Source organism: Sparus aurata, chromosome 21 (genome assembly GCF_900880675.1).
Source record: "Sparus aurata chromosome 21, fSpaAur1.1, whole genome shotgun sequence".
NCBI lineage: Eukaryota > Metazoa > Chordata > Actinopteri > Spariformes > Sparidae > Sparus > Sparus aurata.
The window spans coordinates 14898266-14922006 of record NC_044207.1 but is presented as its reverse complement, the minus strand read 5'-3'; the positions used below and the strand labels follow the sequence as shown (position 1 = coordinate 14922006).

The window sequence follows — 23741 nt, the reverse complement described above, 5'->3', positions numbered from 1 at the left end:
GGAAAAGAAGAGGGCTTGCAAGACGTCATCACAGCCAGCTTTGAGGTGGGATAGGTCCATCCCACGCATAGCTCGCCGTGGCTCAGCTCGACTCGGTGCTAGTAAAACCAGTGGAACCATAAATCAGCCAAAATTGGCCAGAAGTGCAAATGGAAAAGCCCCGAGACAGGCATGTTCAGAAAAATATGGTAAAAGAATTTGAGTTGAACTGCAGTCGTGTTGAGTTTAACACTAAAGAGTAAAAACCCACGTTGTGTTGGTAGCATTAAACTGCAAAGACCAGACCTCTCAGTGTAACTTCTAAGAGCTTGAAAGCGAACACAGCCTGCTTTAATGTCCATATGGCTCTCTCTGGGGAAACAGAACTACAGTGTACTAAAAGTTCAACAAGCACTTATCAGGAAACAGGACTTCTACATGGCAACACCTGCACTCTAATTCCCCCAGAGTTAGTAAACTGCTGGGTTTTATCTACAGTCCCTCGAGAGGAGTCAAGAATGAAATAGGAAACTGGAAATGAATCCAAATATTCAATTTAATATGAAAATGAGGGAGCTGTGCATCCTCGCGGAGAACGAGTTTATAGTCTCGTGATTAGTGTGGTTTATTGTGCTATTTAATACTTCAAAAAGGATTTTTTTTTCTTCACTCCGGTGTCAGCATGAAAATGTTCAGATTACAGCTGGAATGTTATGCTGGTGTTTATACATTATCCATGACTCTGTTGATAGATAAAAGGATCAAACCTCCAGTGTGAGCTTGTGTAAAGCCACAGACAGAGCAGTCAGCGGCTGCAGTTGCATCCATTTAAAGCGAGAACTCTGCTTCTGCCTCTCTTCTCTGAGCTATTAAAAGTCTGGGCTTGTAATTCTGCTGGAGTAATCTCTCTTTTTACCACTGCTTTTCTAATACCCAGCCCCCGAGGGGAAACATTCAGAAATTGTGCACAAAATAACTCCAGTTTTAGTGAACTCTAACTCAAGTCATTTTCAAAACTGAGTATTCATGAGGGGGCCGGTTGCAGATCACTGCTGCGTGGGCGGCTGGGCGGCTCTGTGCTCCATACTCTACCCGTGATCATCGGGTCGTGAGCAGTCATACAGATTTGATATTTAATCACCATGCGAGCAGCCTGACATGCGACAGTGCCGTCAGCATGTTGATCGATGTTAATGGTCCTGTAACACTGAGGTAATGGAGGCATCTGATCGTCAGGGCCAGCTCGACGACGATGATGTTGAGGTGAATGTGAAAGATGGCCGCCAAGCAGCGTGGACGGTGGCGGTTGCTGATCAGCAGGTGTTTACGATGCCTATAACACGCAGGAGAGCTCAGGCACATACTTATTGCCTGTCGCGGCCATTACATGGCTGATTGTCAAAGGTCCGCACGGTGCTATATTTCTCCCTTTTATGTGCTCTCTAATCCGCTGCAGATCTGTTTCCCGCCTCTGATTTATGACTGAGAGCTGCTCCCTGTGGTGCTGCAGGAGGGGGACCTTGACAAGGGAATCTGACTGGCTTTTTGTCCTTTCCATAATTAGAGAGTAGTATCCAATTCACCCCGTTCATTACCCCTGGGCCCGGAGACAAATGATGAGGAGGCCTGCTTTAATGCAGGCTCACTGGCTGGTCCGTTTGGGGTGAATGAGCAACAGTGCATGCATGAGGATAGACGCCACATTCAAAAAGTTGGTCAGCTATTATGTGGAATAAAATATAAGTGGGAATTATTTTATCATCATTCATTCAAATCATCATTTTTTATCATTCACACACTCCTCTCTGAAAATATCTGCACGATTCACCAGAGGACTGAACTAACAGTGAGAATTAAAGGACCGCAGGAGTGACATTGAATGTTTTAGCGCCCATGGTGGGAAGAATTAATCAGGTGCAGAGAAATGCATGCGACTCTGTATTGTTGTGGTTAGCCTTCACACTTTGCCAACTGTGTGAGGAGGATCGAGCCTTAAAGATTAAAAGGACCTTGAAGATGTTACATCCTCCCTGGATATGCAGAGGAAGAGAACTGGTTCTGGTTGGTGACTGGACATTGTGACTGCCTCTCCTTGGGATGTGATTTTATATTATAAGCCTTTTTTTTCTTTCAGTATTTGGCGAGAGAAAAAGCATCCCTGTGAGCATCTATTTAACTTGTATTCGTCACATTGAAGACTGACCTGAAAAGGGCTAGTTTTCTTTGACAAGTACGTTTATTACTGACAGCCAATTTGCAAATAATTTTGTTTAAAAAAAAAAGGAGGTAATTCTTCCTTCCAGACGGCCACTGCTCTCCAACCCAATCACCAATACTTTAAATGTTAAACCAAGTAAGTGTCTACAAAACAGATAAGTTAAACACAAGAAGCTTCTTTATGTTGCAACTTTCCATGTGTTTTCTATTTCTGTCTTATCACAACGCTGCGCCAACCAACATTTGGTTAGAGTGAGGAAGGCATCACAGCTTGCTGTCATGGTCCAACTTCCTGTGAAAAATAGCTGGTTTTGTCGGCACTAAAGCAGCTGTAAATGTCTCCCGGCATCCTTAAAAATATCAAGTGGTGTGACTCAAACTCAGGTGGCCTGTTCAGCAGCCTCATTGGCGTGCAATAACACCTTTAGTCAGCATTTATTTATAAACCAATTCCATCGGCACAATAAATGTTCGTAATGTACGTGTCTGCAAACGACAGATAAGCTGAAACTTTATATATCTTTATGTTGGAACTTTACATGTTTAAGTCCAATTCTCTGTTTCTCTCTTGTTAGAGTGCTTTTTTTTACGCTCTGGTTTGGTTAAGCCACGAAAAAACACTTGTTTGGGGTGAGGAAAACGTCATGGTTTGGCTTGAAATACCTCTTTTGGTCACCACAAACACAGCTGTAAATGTGTGGAGGTCTTCTTAAAAACACCTGTTATTTCGCCACAGACACAGCCGGAGATGGCCCAGTGTCATGTGAAAAATATCCCATTTTGGTTCCCGCAAACATGGCTGGAAATTTCCCAAGGTCTCCTTAAAAATATCTAGTGGTGTTACACTTCTAAATGCAGAAAAATCTGTCTTGGACTGCCATCACCTGCTTGGCAGTATTTGTGGCATGAAGCTTTGCTCTAACACTGTCTGACTCACAACAGTGCAGAATCACTGCAGCAGAACCAAATATATTGTCTTCTTTTAAACACACAGTCCTCGTCATTGTCAGCACAAGTCAACCACCAAAAGTCAAAGATTTGTGATGACGCCTCAAGCCCCTATGGTCTCAAGTAGAGAAGAGGAGTCTGGTAAACTCACATCTCTCTACCTCCACACCAGTTTTCATGTCCTAAGCCTGTTGCAGGCGTTGCCTTGAGTTATGTCTCTTATACACTTTTTTCACGTAAGCACTTATTCTCTCCAAGACCTGTTGAGTAAAATTAGCATAGTTAATATCTCAGGAACTAAAACTCCATTGTCCTCTTACCAGGTTGGACCCTGTGTGTTACTGAGGTGGATAAAACTAAGACATAGTTTGACCTTTTTTAATCTCATCAATTTGATGGAACATGGGGGTCAGCTCCTTGTGTGATAAACACATTGTTAACATCGTATGAACGCCTGACAGGTCATTATGGTGGAAATGAATGGATTGCATTATGAGATGAGACAAAAAAATGAAGCTCGTCCAGGTTGCACTGTGAGTCAATTAAAAAACACATTTCCCAGACCAGATTCAATCATATAACATCAATCATCAGGCCCGTTCTCATTAAAACAACTCAAAGCCCAAACAATATTTAATCCTGCCCCTTTGCCCTGTAAATAACTGACACAGTTTGTTCACTTGTTGTGTACTGACAGTGACTGTAGCAGGGCCCGGGACAATGTCCACCAGAGGATTTATTTGCTCTTCATGTTCGTTGACTGTGGATCGTCAAGAATAGGGTGATGGGCTTCCTTTGCTCTGAGCCGGCCTTTAATTAAATTGTTCCCTGAGGCATGATGGAAGAGAGAATCTAGTTTCAGGGGTGACTGGGCCTCGAGTACAGTGGGAGACCTGGCTCTTGTGAGGGCCCCGCTTTGTTGTGTGTCTCTGCTGGAGGTGAAGCAAGCACTGAGGGTTTGACTTCGGCAAACATGAAAACAGCTCAGCGGTGATGCATCAGTGTCCCCGCCCCTCCGCCCCCTCCCCTCATGAAACAAACCAACCTGGAGGCCACACACATGGTTTAGATGCTGCTCTATATGAGAGCTAGTAAGATATGCAGTATTTCTATACATGTATCATCTACTTTAACTGTAAAGAGAAATTCGGTTAATGGCTATGAAGCTAATTGTGTTTATCATGTTGCATCTTTCCCATACAGTTTTAGTTCAACCTTTCATTGTGAAAAAAACAGATACTTCAGCTCTTTAGGCTAAAAAAATCATTAACAATGAGAAATCATCTGTCTTTGGGCATAAAACAGGAGTTCCTCTGGGGTTTGTCCTTGCTCCACTCTCCTTCTGTGCATGTATAGATGCATACTGTATGTCGTTATCTGCAGCAGCTCCCTGGTTTATATACTTTTAAGTTATTGTGCAGTTTCTTGCTAAAAAGCAGTTTCTACAGTAATCAAATCTACTTAAGCACAACACGTATCATATTGCACTTGAAGGACTCACAAGAGACAGATTAAAAGATAATGGAAGCAGTAGGTGCCAAGATATCCTGACTTTTAGTTTCTAGTGTTGGTCTAGCTCCAAAAACATAAAGCTTCTTTCATTAGACCCAAGACTTCATCATAAATGGCCACTGCTCCACTGCTATGGTGCCAAATAAGGATCAAAAATATGTCATAAATGTCTATTTCATACATATTAAAATAAAATAAAATCTTGATATTGATATATCGGCCAATATGGACAATTGTTTTTGCAACGATGCCTCAAATGTGGTTATCAAACAGTTTGATTTGACCAGGCAGGACATTTAACAGTTAAACAATGAACATTATTGTCTATAAATGTCTCATGCTGAATTAAGCCCAGTCTGAGATGACGGAAGACGCTGAGAAGAGGATATTATACAACTGTGTTCAAAGGCTGAGTAGTAATATCCATGATGAGTGATCCAACCTTGTCAACTCAGTGGAGTGTTTTGCCGAATGACCTAAAATACATGTACATTGTACTACACTATAACTACAGTGTAGATCATACCGTATAATATTTAAATAGGTAATAACTGACAACAATTTACGGTCCACTGAAAAAGAAGTTATGTTGACTTCACTTAATTTCTTTATGTCATGTGGTTGCACAAGTTAAATGTATCTATAACTATATATATCATTAAGTTGAGTGCACTCGTTGTCTTTTAGTGCTTTCTGCTCAACTATTTTGGGTAGTAGTCACTAAATTTTTTGTAATGGTTTAAATTGGCACTCCGAAACAAGGCTAGCTGTCTTCCAAAGTTGGTAATTACCTTGATCTACAGCGTACTAACTTTATCACAGCAGTTATCAGCTTAAAGATGAAGCAATTTTTTCAAACAATAACAGTGTGAGGGGGTAGAGGACCCAGCCTGTGATGAGTGGTCACATGCCCGACATGTCGGGGGCCGCTGCACTATATTATCAACATTCCTTTTCATTCCTGCTTTGGAAGGGATTTTCCTGCTTTTTGCTGTTTGAGCACCATTGTGAGGTGTATTGAACACTTACGGTGCTCCTTTTATTGCTTATTTCAGCTGTAGCGTGCAACACATTTTTAACCCAATTCGGCTGAAGAGACACATTCGCCTTCCTTTATGCTACCTCAAATGTGGATGTAATGCAACCCTTCCCACAATGTTGCTGCGCTTGCTGCCATTAACATGTCCATCTTCCGTTCCCACTAATGGAAATTCACCTTTGGTGTACCTAAGTGCTTCTCTCCAAGTGCCGCTTTAATGTCCCATTCTCAGCCCCCTCCATTTGAATCTCTATTGAAAGTCATGCTGGAATCTAAAGAAAATTCCCTCTCGATGGTCAGTGGTTAGGAGGCAGATTACATTTTGTGTCCAAGGTAATTTCCCTCCACCCTAATTTCCCCATGAATGTAACAACCTGGTGTCCTCGCCATCCAAGCCAAGAGATCCGAGGCCAGACTCCCTTTAATGAAGCCGTCCCCTCTCCTCTCTAATTCTTTCCCTTAGCTAGAGCCGATTGAGGCACAGGCCAGGACGCTGCCTCCCTCTTTGGCTGACAAATGACTTGGCTGGATGAGTAATGGCTAATTAACGTTCTGAATATGACTGTTTATCTGACTTTATGATCTGACTGTGTGCCAGTTTGTTTGCCTGCCTGTCCGTCGTCGGTGAGTCTGTGTGAAGGTGTACCAAGCCGCTACCAACGTTAGCGAAAAAAAAACCACCAGATGCTGGGGCTGCACACTCTGCGCTCCGGTCCTGGCAGCGTGCCACTGCTCCTGCTTCACTAGGCTAATGTAAATGCACTGTCTCATCATCTGGGCCCGGAGGGAGGCACGCTCGTCTGCCCCGACATGCTCGCTCTCACGGGGGGAGCAAGTGGGCCAGCTGCTGGGGAAAAGCTTCCTTGGTGACGAGGGAGCTATCGGAGGTCAGGAGTGAAGGACTGCGAAACAGGGAGTCTGAAATAATTTGTGAAGCTGTCTGAGACTGCAGAAGCCAAGGTAGTGCTGCTTTATAAAACTGCATTTGTTCTCTCAGGAGGGTACGGCGCTGAAATGCCATTCAACTATTTCCAAAACATAACATGTTTGTTGTGAACAAGTTTAATGAAAAGAAGTTTGGGTTTGATTGTGAAGGCTTTCATCACACAAAATTCCGGCAATTTGAATTTGTATTCAAGTTCAAGGCTAATTTCTTCTTCTTCGTGGCAACCTTGCTGGGATAGAGTCCTCACGAGTTGATGCTTAGGAGACTGCTTTCTATTTGCCGGCAGTGATCAAGCTGGGGAGAAAGCAATTTGATTTGTCCCTGATTTTCGCATTAAAATCAAGGTTGGCTCAACCAAATTACATAAAAACCTATTTCCTAACATATCAGCAGTGTAGACCACGTCACCTGACGGCCCTTGGGCTGAATGCTGCCCTTTAACAACCTCATTCTAGCCCATTTATTAGTTATATCTGTTGCTAAGAAACAAAAATATTCTTATTCTAATCCATTATAAAGTTTTAACCCAGGCTGTGTAAGCATTGGGAATCTACGAGAATCAAATTGACAACCTACCAATAAGATTTTTTTCTGTACTTTTTAATACAGTATGTTTCTCTTTCAATCGGGAAGACTACTAAATACAGCAGAGAAAAATAGTAAAAAGTGTATTTTAATGCATTTCTGAGCTTTACAGGTGAGACACAGGAAATATTAAAGTCCCGTCCCTTCTAGACTGGCCCTCAGAGGTGGGAAGTAACACATACAAAGATTTTGTTACTGTAGGTGTACTAGGGCTGTCAAAATTGCTCCAAAATGACGTTTGAATATTCGCTCTAAAAAAAACACATAGGTTCGAATATCTATTTTTGCGCATTATGTCAATAACAGGAGAACAAACTAATACAACGAGACATAACTACTTGTATAGGTATTCTCGGGATACAGTACCTCGATAGGAAAACTCTCTGAAGCCTGTGCCATCAACGATACCAATCGGCCTCATGTTCTTTCATATGAACAAAGCAAGTTTCTTTGTGCACGCCTCTTGTCGTGCTGCAGACAAATAGCTGGTGGTGGGCAGTGAAAAATATATAGTCAAGACGTGGCTGTTTAGTTAGAGTTCCAGACAAGTTCAGTTCATGGCATACTCATTTGGGTGCACATTTTTGAGATGTGCCCACATGTAGCTAGTAGTGGAATGGTAAGCTAACTGTAGCTTACACTGCTTGCATACAACTTTATCTTGAGGCTCCGCATTTTTGCCGTCTACAGACCAAAATCTGAAGTATTTCCAAACAGGGCTTTTTAGGTTGAAACCACTCTCTCTGCTGCCGAGTTGGGCTCTGAACTTTCTGCCATTTCGTTTTTCTCTCTACCATCTGCATCTGCCGCAATTTTTGTCTCGTTTCACTGTCAGCAATGAGTGACGCTTGCAAGTGCGACTCCTGTGACCTGTCACTGACCCGTCATACCGTGCACCCACTCGCAAGGCAGCCGCTGATGTGTTTTTTTTTCCACTGTCGAATAGTAATTTTCACAATCGAATCTCCGTTTTTTTTTATATTGGAATATATATTCGAATTTGGAATATTTGTTGGCTGCCCTAACATGTACTGTAGTAGATTTTTCAGGTATTTGTACTTGACAACTTGACAACTTTTACTTTTACTCCCTGCATCTGAACACAAATGTGTGCTCACGCATTAAAAAAAGAAGAAAATGCAGTGCAGTTGAAAATGATGTAGTCTTACGTTTAAATAGGAGGCCTTGTTGGATAACTGTTGGTCCTTGCAGTCGGGGAATGAGAGAGGAAATTGAAGTGTCGATCAAGCCTGCCAATGCAGGACCTAATTCTTGTTTGGATCTACTCGGTGGCAGGGGAGTCCTGTCTGTTAATGAAACACAGCTGAGGAGGTTTTGGCAGGGATTTATGGTCAAAGTAGTATCAGGCAGAGTGTCACAAAATATAATCCACAGGATTTGCATACATGGACACAAATTTGGAATTGTTTTCCTGACTCTCAGCATGATTGTCTTTCAAGGCTTGCGCCACATTTGTTAATACTCACCAGAATCCAGGGTATGCATCAACCCTGGCTCGGTTTAGGCGATGAAAGCACTTTGGTGAAGCTTTTAGGTTCCAACTGAAATGACCCAAATGCAAGACTGTGGGCAAAAAACAAAAAGCAGCTTTAATAATGTACAGCTGAAGTCTAGACAACAAAAAACAGCAGGCAATGAAACCAGAAAAAGGAGGCACAGAGAACAAAAGCTCTGACAGCAGGCATAAACACAGGACTGAGGGGGAGAGGGAACAACACACAGACTTTAATATACCAGGGAAGAAAGACTAATTAGGGACAGGTGAAACTAATTGGGGCGATCAAAAAAGGCAGAAAAAAACCCCCACAAAGAACATCACATGAGGATAAACAAGACAAAATAAAAAACAGGAAACGGCTCAACTGAAACCCAAACCCACAACATAAAGTGAGGTAAAGTTATATGTTAGTAAAACTATTTGTGAGGATTCGTAATGCAGCCACTGTACTTCTTATTAAGACAGTAAACTATTCTCAAACGTCTGCACCACTGCATTTAAAAACCTGTCCTGGGCTGTGTTGTGCAGGATCACAGTTCAGATTAACCACAGGCGTCTCGTGAATGTTCCCATGTCTGCGCGGAGTAGCGAGACAGATAGACAGTTGAAGGGCCCTGAATCCTTTCATCTATTTTTTTTTTTTTTTTTTGGGAAGTAGTCTTGCACGATGTGTGATTGGTTTGGACAGATCTAATTTTCACGAGGCTTCTGAAGGCTCCCCTGTCTCTGTAGTGTGAGAATCCCCAGAGAGCGCAGCGCTGCCTCCAAGGATTGGACAGACAGGCAGACTGCTCGACACAGATGCTGGGTATCTACAGCAGGAATGATAACCGTGCTCATATAATGTTTGGTTAGAACGGAGAACAACGGCTGTGCGATGCTGTACTGCAATTTTACTTTGCTCCGGGGCTAAAAAAGCTGCTGTAGTTGGTAGTGTATCACCAGCAGAGTGAGGATTAATCAAACAGTCAGTGAATTCAAAAAATCTCACCAAGTTGGCAAACGCAGCCAGTGAAATCTTTCATGTCTTCAGCTGCCTGGCATGGCTGCAAATGCACAATGAACATCTCTCACTGCCTGTAAAATCCCACTTATCACTCAGATGATTGGAGATGGTTTTTTGCCGATCTCAGACTGACCATAGCTGAGCATGGCTGCTCTGTAAAGTTGGAGAATCAGCAGTTAATAAACTATGAGAAAAGGTCTTCGCTGCCTGAAAATTGCATCTGAGGTGGCCAAGACGAGAGCATCCGAGGACTAGGCCATGGTGAGAAACGTATTTAGATCCTCAACATATATAACTATCAAAATGTCAAAGTCAGCCATTACAAATAAAAGTCTTTCATGAAAGAAAGAGAAACATTGAAATCAACTAAACCCCAAAAATAGAGCCGGGGCAGCCCTCCACTATTTGAAGGTTGCTGGTTTAATCCCCAGATCCACCAGCTGCACATTAGAATGACCTTGGGCAAAATACTAAATTGCTCCCGATGGCTGTGAATGTGTGTGAATAGCTGAGCATAGATCGATAGGGTTCTTTGGATAGGAAGTGCTGTCTCACTGCTGATGAGCAAGCCTTTCAGTGAATCAGTGTATGAATGTGGAAAGTGCTGTAAAGTGCTCTGAAGGGTCCGTAGACTCGAAAAGCGCCACTGTACATATAATGCAGGTCCATTTATCATTGTATGTACTGTATTCAAAGTCAAGACTCTTCACCAAGGCCAAACAGCTCCCTCTTACTCAATCAAGCCTCGTCCAATATCAAATAACATGTGCTTGATTCTTCTAGATCTGGATTTTTATTCGGCTCTGCATCAAATTGTTATCATGTCACCTAAATACACCCAATTTGCTTTAATCAAGGTCCGTGCATTCATCTATTCCCTGAGAAATGCGTGAAAATGTCAGAGAGATCACCCTGTCTCACAGTGTTTAAGAAAATTTGAAAGAATTATGGATCCGCATGAAACGTTCAAGGGGTCGATTCTGGGCTGTGATCATCCTCCATTTTGTGGAGTTTGGTGGAGGTGATTATATTCAGCCCAGGGAACTGAAATGATGAATATAAAATGACCTTTGAGCTATTTGCCGTTTTCAATGTCATTCAGCGCCGAGATTTAATCTTTTGAGCTTGCTACCAATAAAAAGTGTCGATCAGTTCTTCCTTATATTTGCTCTGCTGGAGGAAAGTTATACAGTAAGGTCACAGAATCTGTATGTGTTATAGTTTTGTGAATCTGTGTTTTCTTATTTCATTCATGCACTTCTTGCATTCAATGTTAAGCGTGAAATATCGTTTGTTTATTATCCCAGTTAGACCCAAACATTATTGCAAACATTATTGCATCACGTTCACATGACTTGTTTAGTGCCTGACTGTCACACTGGGCAGTGAAGGCGACAGCAGTGCACTCACAGGCGAAGAGGCGGCGAAACAGGTGACCGTAGTTTCAGTGTCAACATTTGTAAGCATGGAAATACTGGATATTTTTAAGGAAAACTCGCCTTGCTTGTCGGGACCAAGACTGGATATTTTTCATGCAAATTAAGGCCGTCTCCAGCATTGTGTGGCAACAAAACCGGGTGTTTTTAAGCAGACCCGGAGACATTTCCAGCTGTGTTTGTGGTGACCAAAACAGGTACTTTAAGCCAAACCATGATGTTTTCCTAACCCTAACCAATGTGTTTTTGTTCCTTAAAGGTCCCATGTTATACTGTTTTTCATCAATTTCACACAGCAGTCAGAGGTCCAACAACACTTGATTTGAAATGTATTGCCCCAAACCCATCCGTGGTCCTGAATTTCAGCTGTCTAAAAGTCGCTAAAGTGAGCTCTACTGAAAGCAGGCTGCTTCTGTGCCTGCACCTTTAAATGCTAATGAGCTCCGTCTGTCAACGCCTGCCTTGCTTCTACGCGCCCCTCTCAGGGAGAGGATGCCACTTGCACTAGCGGTAGCATGCGCTGATGTTTACGGTGGATGTAACGCTATGGCTCGCTGAGATGCTTTTGTTCAACCAAACCAGTTCGACCCAGAATCGGACCCAGAAGGAGAAGAAGAAGTACAGACTCTGCGGCTGCAGCAGGACATTTCAGAATGGTTAGCGTGTCTGAATAATGTTAGTTTGTTCGTATGTGTTGTTAAAGATCATGTAGCTAATGCTAGCTTCTACTAACGGTAAAGGTAACTTTTAGTTCTTCATATTATATTGAATGTACCCCATTACAAAACAGCATAAACACATCTTCAAATTTGAGGCACTGTGCAGTCCTCCGTGATCTGCAGTTCTCCATCACAAACGAGAATCTCACAAACGGGGGACTTTGAGAGGGGAGGCCTGCAACATGTAACATTTAAAACCAGCTAGCAAAAGCTGTGTTTGTCTCCAACACAGTCTCCAAACTATTGGACACTGTTTGCATCGTCTCTGTCTCCAGTCTGCACACGTTCCCAGACTTTTTACTGTGACAACCAAGCTCCATCTTAATATTATTAACCTTAAACTTTTCTCCGGTCGCTCAGAGCTTCTCCTTGATCCTCATGGATCTTGAATGCAGCTGACACCTAGCCACGTTCCTGACAGAGCAGTCAATCACTTCTGTCTGCTGCCACACAAACCAGGACGTCATCTGCATCAAATTGAAAGATGCGCCGGACATGAATAAAGAAAACCTGTGGCTAATGTACTTGAAGGAATATAAATAGACATCAGAGGAGGTGACTGATTGTGATGAGCAACAGGAGGCTTTCCAGGGATGAGACCTTTTAGAGCAATTCAATTACCTTCAGGCGCACAGGAAATGTTGGATGTTATAAAGTTTGATCACATCAAGGCTGACAAAAGGATGGGAGGAGACGGCTGTAAACAGGAACATTAATCGAGGCATTATTTAGACTGTAGCTGTATATTTCACAATTCCAGCTCAAGTTAATGCAGAACACATTTCTGCTTGAATTATTGCAGAAATTATCCAAGAGAATATACTGTAGCTTCATCTATCCGTGACAGCAGAGAGATATTTCTGCGTCGACGCAATTAGTCACGGTTGAATATTTTCCGTTGCCTCGGATAATCTGAAAATTGTTGACATTTAGTGCCAGCCCCTCTGACCACTCTTGATTCCTGACAAGCTCGATATGCTCGCGGAAAGTGAAGATGGGAGGATGAGCGACTGCTGCAGGAAGGGGGGGTGTAATCAATACAAACATGAGGCAATTAGTGTAGCACTCATATTTCTTCAGGGAGGTGGGTGTTAAAAGAAAACGTGGCTATCAAAGTGATGTCTGCACCATGCGAGTCATTAATGAGGCACCAGAGCAACTACAGGGATATATTGTTAAAGAGCCTTTAAGAAACCTGCATGGAATTAATTAAAACACAATACAAACCTCTGTCTGTCACACAGCGCTATAGATCATGTGAAAAGGGAGCAGACAGGGAGGGAAAACAGGCCTGGCGGCTCCCTCCCACATGTGTCCTCAGATTTTCATTTTCTGCAACTAACTGAGAGTGGACACCATGTCTGGACTGGGCGGCCACTTTGAAACCAGCGAAATACGCCAATTAACAGGATCTGGCAGGAGACACAAGTGGTGCGCCAAGTGGACAGGACCGAGTCCAGGAAGCGTGATGTCAGCACTCATTTTATCCACAGTCCTTGTGAAACATGCAAATGAGAGGAAACGGGGACACAAAACATTCAGAGGCGCAAATAAACAAACACAAACACGGTGTTTGAGCCTCGTACGCAGCTGGAAATCACTGCTCAGGGGAAGGTGATATGATGTGTTTGGACTTGAACTGTCCAACACACACACACACACACACACACACACACACACACACACACACACACCTGACTAATAGGCCGCAGCTGTCAACAAACGAGAAAGTGGTCATTAGTGCAACAGATCAGTGAGACACAGGAGACGTGAGAGGAGCCCTCATTTAAGAGCAAGGACTTGGACATGATCAGGAAAAAGTCCAACACGGGGATAATTAGGTTCAATCTTTTATTAAAACAACTTTCTAAATCAGGGTACAAAAGCCATGTGATGCAAATGGAGACCTGTTAAGCTGTAACCGGGCAACCTGTGGGCTGGAAAATGATCTGAATGATTGAACTACACAGAAAGCAGCACACTGAGGAAGCAAACTACAGCTACAGCCAACTACAAGCACATGAACACAAGTGAGTCCCAAAAAAAAGGGGGAAAAGTCAGCATTTCTGTACGTCTGGTAACTTCGTCTTGAAGTCAATAGGTTTTTTTTTTTATTGGTTTTTCGGTTAAATGTCTGAAATAAGGTCTGTGGTCATGGAAAAACCCACATTTTAATTAAAAAGCAAAGAGTGCTGCTGGGATGACTTATTCTTCTGGGCTAACCCAGTTAGCATCCACGCTGGTTCCCTCTACATAGAGCTTGTACAGTTTTTGAGTTGGATTTTGGATTATTGTCGAAAATAAACTCTGTGGCAAACGTTTATGATATGTTTTGTTCAGCAAACTAAACCACTTTTGTGATTTTCGAAGCGTAAATTAAATCCCTAGAAGTAAAAAGCTGATGTTAGGCTATAAACAGACTACACTGTGCCGGCACAACCTAAACAACAACTACACTGAGCATCTTACTACAGAGTTACAATACACGTTCTCTGTAAATGGATAAATCTACAAGTTGAAAAGTTAGAGTTAGAATAGTTTGTAACTAGAGTCGGCCTGTAAAGACGGACTAGTGACTAGATGAGTCTCCTTGTTCAGTGTGATGACGTTTAACATCTCATTTAGCCACTTGTTGGCAGCCTCCTTTTTTAAGACATTTTAGTGTTTTAAAATACAATTTGGGGATATTTAATGACATATTTTATGTTGAAGGACAAAATGTGTAAATATCTGAAGCCTGTGGTAACAACAGTTCATATTTCAGGCATTTAACTGCAAAACATTTTTTTTTTTTTAAAAACACTGACACTGAAACAAGGGAACCGGATGTGCAAAGATGCTGACTGATTTATTGGTTTTACGATTCAACACTACAATGCTATTGAAATCTCTTATAAAAGGCGGTTGCGAGCAAGTGGCTAAATGAGACAACAGAAGTTGTCGGAGATTGTATTCCCTCCAAATCTTTTTATAGTGCGCTGTGGGTCAATGATGTACTGTAGCCTGTAAAAAAAACTGTCAAAAATAAGCATTTTTAGACTCTTAATGGTTTATTTCATTACTAATATAAGACATAGCAATCAAATCCAATCCAGTTACTGTTATGAAGGGTTTTAATTAAGCCTGGTTTTAGGACATTTGCTGTTACGATATACATCAAAAATGTATTTTTATGCTTACTGCTGCTATAATGATTTAATTTGATGTTGTTGTCTTGTCATTTCCTTCATGCTGCTTTTTGACCCTGTCTTGGCTAGATCTCACTTGAAAAAGAAATTTTAATCTTACTGTGACTTTCTAGTTATATAAAGTTTATATAACTTTGTAACTATTTCACTGTTAACTGTTTAGAAATAGTGTGTGTGGAAATGTTTTAAAAGAAACCTATGAAAGGTTGGCAGATGATCTGAGAAGTAACAGAGATGCGAGTGTAGAGACGGCAGAAAAAAGTCACTTTCATCTAGTCATTTTTGTCTTTCCTTCTTTCATCTCTTATATTTTATCACCTACGCAAGTGTCCCTGAGCTACGATAATACCACATATTGTGGCACCATCTGGCCCAGAGAGCACACCCTCCTGCAAATATTTTCCAGAGGTCAAACGCTGTGCAAGAGCAAATTTGCAAACACTGAATTGAAAATAGTCCAGTTGTCTCATTGACCTTCCTCAGTTCAGCTGTGCACACAACGGAAAACACTGCCGTGTGCCAATGGTTGGCAAAACAAGTAAAAGGAAGGAAAATAAAATGGAATGAATATGGGATCAATCAGGCTGGGATTTAATTGACGTCTGACACAGTCAAGGTAACAGAAGTGAACATGGAAGAATGTTTTTTTTCTCTCTTCAAGGTAATGTCGATGGGAAGTCTTTTTTTTGTTTGTTTTGTTTTGTTTCATTTACCCAACGGCTCATTAGTTTCTCTGTTGTTGTAAGATTGGGCAAATTACATCATGTCCATTACTCTCATTGCTCAGACTGTGAGCTCGCTGTGTGGCTCCATCGAGCACATATGAGAAATGAATGGGCTTAGAGCTATTTCATTTTTATTATGAAGTGCCTGTTGAGTTGATATGGTCCGCTCAGTACGTGGATGCCCGACACCTCGGTTTATGAGCTCATGAGATACTGTGAGACTGAAATGAATGAAGCAGAAGAACACGGACTGACTCGAAGCGTCAATTAATCAGACTAAAGCTAAAGGGAAGTCATAACAACATCATCCAACTTACTTTGCAGCGCTGGGGAACATTTTGATAAATACCATAAAAGCCACGACTTGGCATCAGCCTGGGAACTACATGACAGTTGGAGATTAGTATTTATCTAAATGAGCTATTGAAATTAACCCCGCCTGCAGACTTCTACAAGTCCCGAGAATGGAAATGTCCAGCATCTGTGCTCAGCTACCCACATTTGAAGGGCAACGCCACTGTTTTGCACATAAGGTTCAGTTTACTAATCATGACAAGTATTTTTTAACCTTATCTGTCTTTAAAATGTCTTCTGCAGCTCTGGAGTTTTGTGAAATCAAGCGTGTGTGCTTGGAGACTACCAACCCGGACTCCTCCCTACTCCTCGTCCCCATCTAGGTGTGCTGAAGTGCCCCTTTAATTTTCCACCCTGATACTTTATTTATAACTGTAGCATAAAAAAACAGGAATGTGGGCATTATTATTTCACGCTGCTCTTCATTTATGCAGAGGTTCCATAAAAAAAAGAAGAAAAAAACCCTCTTACTCACTGAAACTCCAGAGAACTGTCTGAACTCAGCACATCTTTGCTCCTTCGCCGATGTTTCAAGATGTCTCATGAGATGCCAGGTTTAAGACGACAGCTCAACTCGGGCTCCATTCAAATACCATGAACACATTTCACCAGGTTTCTCACATTGTGCTGCAGCTGCTTACTGTGTGTGGTTTAGAAAGGAATCTAATCACATAACAGGGTTTTAAGGTTTTTTCTTTAATCCCCATGGAGAATAAAAGACACAGAGGACAGAAACGCTGGTAAAAAATAAGAACAATCACAATATATATAATTTTAGCTAATACGTAGACAGCAAATGACAGAATAATACATATAACCACTACTTGCTTTATAACAAAATGTACATTTCAATCACCTGCAACAATCCATGCAGCATTTGGATGTTATTCACCATCAATAAAAGGAGTGTGTTAGCTTTGTTAGCAAACAAAAAACAAACCCTCTCAGTATAACAACCTTAGTGTTATATTACATTCTATGTATGTCACTCAACATACACTCAAAGTAACACATTTCACAAGGACACTTGACCTTAAAATGAAGAAGGAAAGTGCTTTACAACACAGAAATAATAGTAAGACATGCACACTGGGAAAAAAAAGAAATAAGATGTATTGTTCAATGTAAGAAAGCACTTGAGGCATTTGAGAAAATGGCAACAAGTACAACAGTCAGGAGAGAAAAAGTAAATTGCTACAGCTAGTGAACTGAAGAGTTTTTCGACTCGGAGTCAGACAATCAAAGAGGTCTTTAAAATCTGAACTCTGTACTCCGAAACAGACAGTAATTACCTCGACTGATCGCAGCAAAACAAAACAAAAAATAATGGCAGCATTTTAAATGGAATAATGAAAATAATGAAATTCACATCTTTGTTCAGCGGACCGCAACAGCCAGACGTTTTAATCAGGAGTATTTGTTAAAGCCTGCCACGTTCTGAAGGAGGTGACCTTCAATTTTGCTTTTTAACTTTGTGCTGTACAACAACGAATAATCGGACCTCATTCCAATGCCACTTCTGTTTCAGAGCAGCTGAGGGCAAGCGATGCTTTCACTGTGTGTGTATGTGTGTTTGTGTGACTTTTTTGCACATATACAGCGAGGTGCAAAGGGACAAGTCTACTTCAGGTTTTAGGGGCAGACAAAAACATTTCCAAGCAAATTTCTCTGCACAGAACATGAAATTAGGCCAATTTAAATGATCAGTTCAAGCTGTGGATGAAAACACAGGAGCAAGAATCAGAAACTAATAAGAATAATTAAAGGAACAGGTCAACATTCTGGGAAGTGGGCTTAGCTGCTTTCTTTTTTGGCTGATAGTTAGATCTCACAGCGAGCTGCTGGTGGTCTTATCTGGGCACAAAGACTAGCTAGCTAGTTAGCTACTGAGACGTCTGCAAACTAACTGAGGTTGTTTTAAGGTAAAGGACCACAGTAGATTGAAACAACAGAGTTCTTGTGACCTTTCGATTGTACCTTAGGATGTAGCCCCCCCACACTGCGTCCTACCTTTAAGCCACTAAAAAGAATCGAGACACCCCTACCCCGTAGAGGTGACATGCAGAAAGAAGGGATAGGGCAAATGGCGAGAGGTGTATTGGGATTGGGCTTTTGGGAGTTTAAGGGGTACATGTAGATTAATTTTTTCCCCCTCGGTCGAAGCTGCTTCGCCTTCTTCCATTCTTTGTGCTAATCTAACCAGCCTCTGGCTGTAGCCTCATATACCACACAGATATGAAAGTGTTGTCCATCTCGTTGAACCTCTGGCAAGAAAAACAAATAAGCATTTTTCCCAAAGTCAAAAGTTAAACAAAACTCCTTCTAAACAAAAAAACCCAAACATTTTAAAGTATTCAGTATTTCGCCTCCCACTCTGCTCACACATTCACTCACTGTGTTACTAATTCACAGCGAATGTGTCCACCGTCACCCTCCTGCGAGCCACAGATGATTCATGGGGGCCTATAAAAGGGCGTATTCTCCATAATATACTGTATAATACATCCTGGGGTATTCTTCCAGTGTGTTCTAGTGCAGAACAATGGAGTGTTTGTCGAGAGCACAGCCTGAAGCAGCAGAAATTGTTGGCAACATGCGACCTGCAGCCGAAGAAATGCTGCAGACAAACCACTGCATCAACAAAACGATAAAACATATAAATAACACAACGGAGGACGGAAAATGAACACAGGGAACACGGTGCTCTTCTTCCGGTTGTGAGGGTTTAAACAAATCTTCAAATAATGCACCACAACACACCTCAAACATGTCTCCCAGCACAGACACGTAATTCCTTGTGTTGTCGTGAAGCGCTTTACGATTCATGGTGGATTTACCGTACAGCAGGGGTAAAGCTGATTGGTGGAGAGCTGCCAGATGACGGCACAATCACGAATCATGAACAACAACTTAAAAAAGATATACTGTACGTTAATCATGTAACATGCACGGCATACCGCATGAATTCCCGCCTCAGTATCAAGGGCACATTTCTCCAAGGAAAAGAAGGAAGTGTAATTTTGAACTCTTCCCGAGGCCCTGAATTTATCTCCAGGTTTTCCGAACAGGACCAATCATACTGTAAGATGTTTCTGCTTTACATATATCGCGTGGTGGATACTTTGATCCGCAGCCGCTCTGAGCGCTGGTCTGCAGCGTACGTCTCGAGCACATGTTGTCCCAGAGGAAGTCGGAGCCATGACCCTGCCTGTGTTGCGTACGCCTCCTATCGGCTGGGCTACACTGGGAGGAATTTAAAGCAGGGCTTTTTTACATTTCAATGACGCTCTTGTCAGCTAGGTTGACTTACAATGAGTTTGGAGTTTGGCGTCTTTGTAGGCGCTGAGGGTACACTTCTCAGATCAGAATTTCCTGTTCCTCACGCACTCCAAGCTACACACAGAAACACAGAGGGCAGAGTTTGGGATATTTGCAGGTCAAACGGACGTCTGACTAAAACTGGGATCGATCTGAAAAACATTCCTCCAGACATCTGCTATTTCTGGGGCTTTCAACTATCTCAGAGAATCTTTATCAGGGAGAAGACTTTGAGTTATATTGGAGATCGGTCAGTCGACACACTAGCTCAGGAGCTGTCATGATTTAATCTATAGCGCTTCTAAGACTTCCCGTCAGTGTGCGTGAAAGACAGAAATCATCAACTGAATTGTAAACAACTCAACTCAGGAACAAACTAAGAAGCTACGCCTCAGTATTATGTTTGTTTCTACTTCGTCATAAAAACATTGAAGATTAAAATTGGACTGATGAAGGACCAACAATCGACGACTTTGACACAAAAATCAAGCTGTCATTTTTAAGTTGCATTAGGAAATGGTACTAATGATATTTTGAACTGATGTTGAAGACTAACATCAATAAACATTTGAAGACATTTTCACTTGTCTTTATATCATCAAAAAAGGCACATTTTAAAATATGTTTTGTTTTTTCAACAGCTGTTTGCAGGATGTTAACAAATGGTAATCTTATGATGAAGATCAGTAATATGTGTTGTTTAGGGGATGACTGGCAATTGACCTGTTCAGTTGTTTAGATATGACGTTGTGTTAAGACACAATGAAAACTTTGTTTCTGTGCCATTCATACACTTAGGTTGACAAGTTCTGTTGTTCAAAAAGTTTATGTTATCAACATTCACTTGTGATGTTATGATTTTGCTATATAACTATAATAACTATACTGAAAATGGCAATCTTATGTCAGTCAGAAGGAGGCATCAGTATTAAACTGAGACTGTTAAGAAGTCCTTGTGGTGCATTTAACTGTTCAGATATATTTTCTGCAAATTTTCCATCTTAAAATGAAGATCTAAAGTTCACTGCGAAGCCTTTGCCACACTGCCATGAACGTCGACTCTGGGGGACGAATGCTGAATATTGGCTTGACATAGTTATACATGCTCAAATGTTGTAATATGCTTATACAATCCTCACCACACTATAATATGTAAATTCCCACATGGCGAAAATACACAGGACACGACCTCACAGTCCTCAGTGGGACACTAGTTACAGCTAAGACATCCAGCACCCAGCCAGTTTTAACCTACGTGTCATTTGACCCGTAAATCACCAATTCACTGCCCACTGAGAAATAGCCCCACATGTAGTGTTATAGTAAACATTATTCTGCAGGAGGAGTGAGAGTGTGCAGCTTAGCTGCAGTACATTACAGTCGTCAGGGGCCCTGTGCATCAAGGCGCCTAAATTAGAAGTCTTTGAATCCTTCCAGTCCTCCCCTCTGGGCCGCCGCTCTGACCAGGACACTAATCACAGCCTGGGGAGGGGAGACACGGTCACAGTCAGTGAGTGTCTCAGCCCTCCGGAGCAACCAGCCAACCTCCACACCTCAGCACTTCGCTGATTATTCTTCACTGTCCTGGAACAGATGCATTCAAATGTAATGGCCCAAACCAGGAGACACGCACGCTGCGCTCAAAGACAAATGGGAAGATGTGTTCACACAGTGATACTGTACACAAAGAGGCACAAAGCTGGATGAGAGCATGAGCGAGGGAGACGGAGCATCTTCCTCCGTCTCCATACAATGAACTGCAGAGTATATTGCAGGCACAAAATGATAATAGAATACAATTAACTTCAAATGGTTTCACTGCACACATAAATCTTTCCCTCTGCAGGGTCACAAATGATTTAACTCCTTCCGTAAGGATGGAGTTTATAATTGCACATTGCTCTATGTGCTGTGATGCTCACATTGTCAATGGCACACTGTTCAAGAGCGTTAGGAACTTTTCTCTGCAGAATAAATTAGCAATCCGTCCGGACATCACGCCAATGGCAAAACACGTCTCCTAAAATGCAATTTCACAGCATTAGAAAAAAAAAAAAAAAGCTGACATCTTTAAGTTGTGTGAGTTACCTCACACAACTGAGCATGACGTTAGAAAATCTGATTCACACCGACACATCTGGTTCACCTTCCAGTTTGACTGAAATCTGTTTTGTACTCGCCTGTAGTATTTCGTTTTTTAAAAGACCTTGTTCGTTGCAGCTTCCTTAATCAGACCAGAGTGAATTGAAAGCTGCCTTCAGTACTCCCTCCGTTTGAGATGAAGGCTTAGTGATACTTGTTATAGATTAATTACAGCCTGACAGAAGAAGACGAGACACCCAGAGGAAACAGAGTAGGCGAGCTCATCAGATGTCCATGGCAACGTGACTCGTGTCTTCGACTTCACTCCTGAACAAAAAATTGAATGCAGCCTTTTTCCGATGTACGGCGCCTGCGGAAACATGAGCTGCTGAGGTCACTGCAAGTTGATGGATGTTTTTTTCTTCCTCATGTTGTTTTCTCCTGTTATATTTTTTTTTAGTCTTCGAGACATCCTTTGCTCACAGAGCAGCAAACGGATCGAACAGTCAATGAAGAGCGGCGTGCCTTGCGTATTTCTTCAGCTCTCAGATTCAGGAGAAGAGACTTAATTTTCACAAAGTAGGAGATATGTTTTTGCTGTACGGTCCGGTCAAACCTTAACTGGAACTCAGCCTGACTGAGTGGCAAATGTCAGAAAACTGGATATGAGTCATCCAGGATGTGCCGAGCAACCCCCCAGCTACACTTTTCTTATTAATATGGAGTGAAACTTGTGCCAAAATGGATGTTCACGCACGTCAGGGAACGCGCTTTCTGTCTATGTTGAGATTCAGCTGTTTCCCAGATGACGATGATGATAATGATGATGATGATGATGATGATGACGACAATGATGATGATGGTGTAGTATTTCCACGTTGGTTCAGCCAGGGTCACGACAGCTGCCAGGACGGGTTGAAGAACTTAATGGCGTGAGACTTGGCCCACTTGGCGAACACAGACTTCTCCGTGATGAAGCGGTGCCCGCCGTAGGGGGCGCTCTCGTGGAGCAGGTACTCTGCACACTCGTCACGACTGCCCGCCTCGTAGTAGTGGTAGGGAACCCTTCTGTAACCCTCCGTCCTGAAGAGCAGAGGAAAAGACAAAAAAGATGTGATTTTTAAATGCCGATTTAGTTAAAACCAGGACATCTTTTTTATTTCTTTCAGGTCCTATTCTGTACAACGCTGATCCCGAAAAACAAGCTGGGACTCATTAATAAAACAGAATGTGCAACAGATAACTGAAAACATTACAAAGCCAACATATTTAACATTTTCATAGACCTTTGTAAACATGTGCTTATTCTGAATTTGATGCCAGTAACATGTTTCAAACAAGTAAGTATTTCTTTAATCTATTTTTTCTTACCACCAATAGGAAGTATTTGAGTCTCAAACATCTTCAAAACAAATGACTACGTTTTCTATGTTGAACATTTTGTTTGTTTTTTCTTGGCCAAGTATGTTTCTGCAAAAAATGTTAAAACTGGACGGTTCTTTACGTTGTGACTTTACGTTTGTTCAGGTTGAATTTTCTCTTTCTCTCATCACAATGCTGTGCTTTTGGTCTGTTTTGGTTTACACACAAAACCCACTTGGTAATGGTTTGAAAAACATCCTCTTTCGAGATGTCTCCGCAGCTCCTTGAAAAAAACACCTGGTTTTGTCGCCATAAAAACCTGGTTCAAAATGTCTCTAGGTGTCCTTAAAAATATCCAGCTGTATGACTCAGCTTTGTTGGCTTGTAGTAACGCCACCACCTCCCCCTCTGCCTCCTGCTGGCGGCCAATAAGCACATAATGTGACTGTGATATGCCACGTTTGGTACACGTACACCTCAGAAGTTATGTTAACATTATTTTATTTATTATCGACGGCTGAGCAGGAGGTACAAACCAAACTTTGAGTTTTGTGGACACCTCTTAGTGTTTTGTGGCTTCCTGGCCCGAATGAAATGAAGTGTGCCTCCATTAACATCAGAATTTAATAATATCAAACAAACGAGTGAAGTAAATTGATGAAAGTGATGTAAATTGAATGAGATGTGACAGGATGTATTTGATTTAGCTCAGCAGGTGATAGATTGATCGGTACATTACATTACAACATCACAGTAAGGGCACAAAGAAGCGTTTTGCTGCAGTTATTTCATGTTCAGCTGACTCA

The 23741-nt window shown here is 41.9% G+C and overlaps 1 protein-coding gene across 1 annotated transcript in view; it reads right to left on the bottom strand.

The window, feature by feature from the left end:
- Positions 1–16849: 16849 nt before the first annotated feature.
- st6galnac3 (ST6 (alpha-N-acetyl-neuraminyl-2,3-beta-galactosyl-1,3)-N-acetylgalactosaminide alpha-2,6-sialyltransferase 3) overlaps positions 16850–23741 on the bottom strand; it is a 90349-nt gene continuing 83457 nt past the window's right edge. Inside the window, exon 5 of the mRNA XM_030402566.1 lies at positions 16850–22656. Coding sequence (XP_030258426.1) covers positions 22467–22656 — 190 coding nt within the window. The 3' untranslated portion in view covers positions 16850–22466. The remainder of the gene's footprint in view (positions 22657–23741) is intronic.